The sequence below is a fragment of the Cynocephalus volans genome, chromosome 3, assembly GCF_027409185.1.
Source record: "Cynocephalus volans isolate mCynVol1 chromosome 3, mCynVol1.pri, whole genome shotgun sequence".
Lineage (NCBI taxonomy): Eukaryota > Metazoa > Chordata > Mammalia > Dermoptera > Cynocephalidae > Cynocephalus > Cynocephalus volans.
Window position 1 is genome coordinate 107,457,039 of NC_084462.1, and position 2,806 is coordinate 107,459,844.

At 39.2% G+C, this 2,806-nt stretch overlaps 1 gene segment (V, D, J or C); it reads left to right on the plus strand.

Moving 5' to 3' along the window:
* The first annotated feature begins 1,254 nt into the window (after positions 1–1,254).
* On the plus strand, positions 1,255–1,855 carry LOC134372684 (T cell receptor alpha variable 12-2-like). The segment is given in 2 exon segments: positions 1,255–1,327; positions 1,533–1,855. Coding segments are annotated over 2 exon segments (375 nt in total).
* Positions 1,856–2,806: the final 951 nt, after the last annotated feature.

Genomic DNA, 2,806 nt, shown 5'->3' on the forward strand with positions numbered 1-2,806 from the left:
ATTAGCATCTTCTCCCACATTCTATGTCCTAGGATGTTGTTGGTAGAAATGGGACGGGTTTGGCCAGGCCATCTTGGTGGATGCTGATTACCTGGCTCTTGAGTAGAAACTGTTTCATTGCTGGCCTCCTATCACCAGCACCTGCAGGACACGAAGCAGGCTGTGGGACAGAGGAGGAACAGTGGCTCGCTGTGCTTCTTTCTCCATAGACCCAATTAAGCTTCTTGCATAGATAGCCCTGTGATAGATCTGGTTTGCTGGTAAGGTTAGGATGGAAAGGCAGAGAGAGAGACCAAATCCATAGATATCAGGGTTTTATACTAGAGAAGGAAATAAGAGAATTAGACAAATAAACAGGTGCATTGGGTTTTATTTAGAGTCTAGGTGCTGGAGGCAGTTTCATCTCTATTGCACCAACCCAAGTAAGTACTCTTTTGACAGAGGTATTTTTTTTTCTTTTCTTTTTTTAATTGAAACATAATTGTACATATCTGTGCAGTACAGCATTGAATATCAATACCTGAGTGCAATATGTAATGTTCAAATCAGTATAATTACTATATTTATCATCACACTATGTAATCATTTTTTGTGACCCTTTTTCAATTTTTTACTAACCATGCCTCCTTCCCCCCTCCTCTAGTGGGCTCAGTTCTGTTCTCTACTTTTGAAAGTTCATAGAAACATTGTGATTGTTGTATCTTTCTTTTTTTAAAAATTTTTTAGCTCCCACTTATGAGTGAGGCCATGTGGCATTTCTCTTTCTGTGCCTGGCTTATTTCACTTAAAATAATTTTCTCTATGTTCATCAATGTTGCTGCGAATGGCAGAATTTCATTCCTTTTATGGCAGAGTAGTGTTCAATCATGTATATGTACCACATTTTCCTTATCCAGTTGTCCGCTGATGGACATTTAGGTTGGTTTACATAACATGAAGAAATTTTGAATATTTCTTCAATCACTATCATGAGTACACATGAAGGCAGTGTCTTCTCAGGGACCCTGAGGAAAGATCTCAAGGGTTCCTCTGTGTGTATGTGTGTGTGTGTGCGCTTTGCATGTGTATATGTGACAGAAAGAGAGACAGAGAGACAGAGAGAGATACAAGGAGGGGCTTGGCAGAGTAGCAGGGCTGGTGAAAAGAACCTTTTTTTCCAATTGTAGAACAGATTCTTTTTATGTTCCTTAATGCAGAAGAATTAAAAGCATCTGAACTAAACTCATTTTTTAAGATTGTAAAATCTGAATCCTCAGTGAACCAGAAGAGAAAAGAATGAAGAAATCCGTGAGAGTTTTGCTAGTGATCCTGTGGCTTCAATTAAGCTGTGAGTTTTGGGCAACTCTGTGGGAACTTAAAGTACAGTATTTGGAGTTATTGTCTATTCTAGGCCCTTGGGTAGAAACATGGATGTTTTTTTTCCCTATAAGTAAATGAGGGCGTGAGGCCTATGAAAAGACAATTAAATTCTGGAGAGTAAGCATCCTCTACCCATCTAATCTTCTTTGTCTGACTGTCATCTTTTTGCACAGGTGTGAGGAGCCAACAAAAGGAGGTGGAGCAGAATCCTGAATCCCTTGATGTTCCAGAGGGAGCCATTGCCCCTCTCAACTGCACTTACAGTGACCGTGCTTCTCAGTCCTTCCTGTGGTACAGGCTGTATTCTGGGAAAGGCCCCGAGGTGGTGATGTCCTCATACTCCAATGGTGACAAAGTAGAAGGAAGATTTACAGTGCAGCTCAATAAAGCCAGCCAATATGTTTCCCTGCTCATCAGAGACTCCCAGCCCAGTGACTTAGCCACCTACCTTTGTGCAGACACCTGCCATCTGTACCCAAACCTGCTGGGGCCCTAGGTATAGACCTTAGATTACAGGGCAGAGAAATTCTGTTTGATCTCTAGATGCAAATGGAAATTAATAGTAATAGTATGAGGGGTTTTATTGATTAGGGAGGAATTTTCATAATTCTGAAAAGAATTGACCCAGAAGAGAAATTATAAACACAATATTAGTGTGCTTGAAATATTTTCCAGTCTTCTTTTTCCACTCTAGTTTAAAAAAATTTTTATTGAGGTATGATTGACATACAAAAAGGTGCACTTATTTAATCTATACATCTTGATGAAATTGAAGATATCTATAAACGTGTGAAACCATCACCACCATCTATACATAAACATCCATCACCTATCCTCCCTCCCTTTTTTTCTATTGATGTATGATTGATATACAAAGAGGTGAACATAGTTTGTGTATACATCTTAATGCTCACTCTAATTCTTTGCCCAAACATCATTTAGTGGGATTGGTTTTATGAATCTTTTTATGTATGATAAGAAAATATATATATTTTTAGAACATATTTTAATGTGGCAATAGGTATTCCTTCACAGTTCCTAGCACACCTTGCTCTTTCGCCATTTAGTTACCAAGGTGTTTGGCAGCCATTGCTTTAGGAATGCAACGGCAAAATAGAAATGCAAAGGGAAGAAAGAAGTCATAAACAAATGACTGTGAAAAGTTGTAAGTCATAAATTATTTTATGTTTTCCCCCACCTCATCTCTACCTTCAGCTGCTACTCCACTCCTGGATTAGAGAAGGATACGATTGATGGGTAGATGGAAGAACTAGAGTCAGAAGGTGAGAACTACATAAAACAGAAAGCTCAGATAGTTGCAGAGATTAAAGATTATAGAGGGTCTATGTTGCCATTTTGGGGTAAAGACAGAAAAGAACTCAGAATTTCTGGCTTGGGCTCTGTGGGAGAGCATATTGATTCCTGTGCTCTTGAGGTGGCATGGAGA